This window comes from Sphaeroforma arctica (genome assembly GCF_001186125.1).
Source record: "Sphaeroforma arctica JP610 unplaced genomic scaffold supercont1.9941, whole genome shotgun sequence".
In the NCBI taxonomy this organism is placed as follows: domain Eukaryota; class Ichthyosporea; order Ichthyophonida; genus Sphaeroforma; species Sphaeroforma arctica.
The window spans coordinates 1-1,007 of NW_014030617.1; the positions used below are offsets into that span (position 1 = coordinate 1).

General features: G+C 41.6%; 1 protein-coding gene across 1 annotated transcript; it reads left to right on the forward strand.

Moving 5' to 3' along the window:
- Nucleotides 1-658: 658 nt before the first annotated feature.
- Nucleotides 659-860, forward strand: SARC_17170 (hypothetical protein; the record flags this gene model as incomplete). Its single annotated transcript, XM_014288733.1, has 1 exon — nucleotides 659-860. A coding segment is annotated over one exon (202 nt), but the record flags the coding sequence as incomplete, so codon positions are not given.
- Between the last annotated feature and the right edge of the window lie 147 nt (nucleotides 861-1,007).

Consider the following 1,007-nt stretch of genomic DNA (forward strand, 5'->3'; position numbering starts at 1 on the left):
TAGTTATATTCGTATACATATATAAATATATATATATTTGAATATATTAATGGGGTGAATCGTGTGTCTAGCCATGCTTGCTAAGGTTTAATCAAAGAGTGTATGTACCAGAGCTATGTGTGTTTCCTTTACTCGCCAGCGTGTCCGCTCACGAGTGTGGTTTCTATTCTATCTCTCCAGATCAACAAACTCGACACACGACGAATGGCGTACTATGACGAGGACATCATATCAAAGGAACGGACGCTGTACCAAGCAGCCAAGAAGAAAAAGTATGGCCTCTACGCACACCCTTACAAATGGCAATACAGTTGTAGCTGTGCGTATGTATGTGTTGTGTTTGTGAATCGTGCCTGCGAGGGTGAGTGTTCGTGGCATCGCCTGCTTAGATTTTAAATAGAAAGGTCTCCTTTGATAAATTTCGTTGAGGTGAGGAATGCTTGACTACATACCACATCATGTGGTCCGAAACTCAAACCCCAAATCTTCACCTCTCTAATCTCTGCTATCGAGTGACAGGGTTCTAAGGTTTAGGGTTCTGGGCTGAGTAGACAAACTGATCATATGTGCCATTACGTCATTGGGAATCGGTCCGTTTCAGTCCTAATTTTTTTGTCCACTACATTCTCAACTACATTCTCAATTCCCAATACTTCAGGCTTGCATCTCCACTGGTGGGCTTGGTCGACAGCCTGATCACTTGTGCCGAGAATGCGATGGAGTTCGGTCCTTTCTCAGTCACAAACAAATCGGAACTACCTCCCGGTGGAGACAGACAGGACTACTACTCACCCGCCCCATACTTCTGGCCTGACCCAGACCAACCAGACGGGCTGCCGTTCATGAGAGTTGATGGCAAGGTATGGATATATACTTCCACACACTTCTATATGGTATATATATATATATTATATATATATATTATATATGTATGTATGTATGTATGTATGTATGTATGTATGTATGTATGTATGTATGTATGTATGTATGTATGTATATATATACAT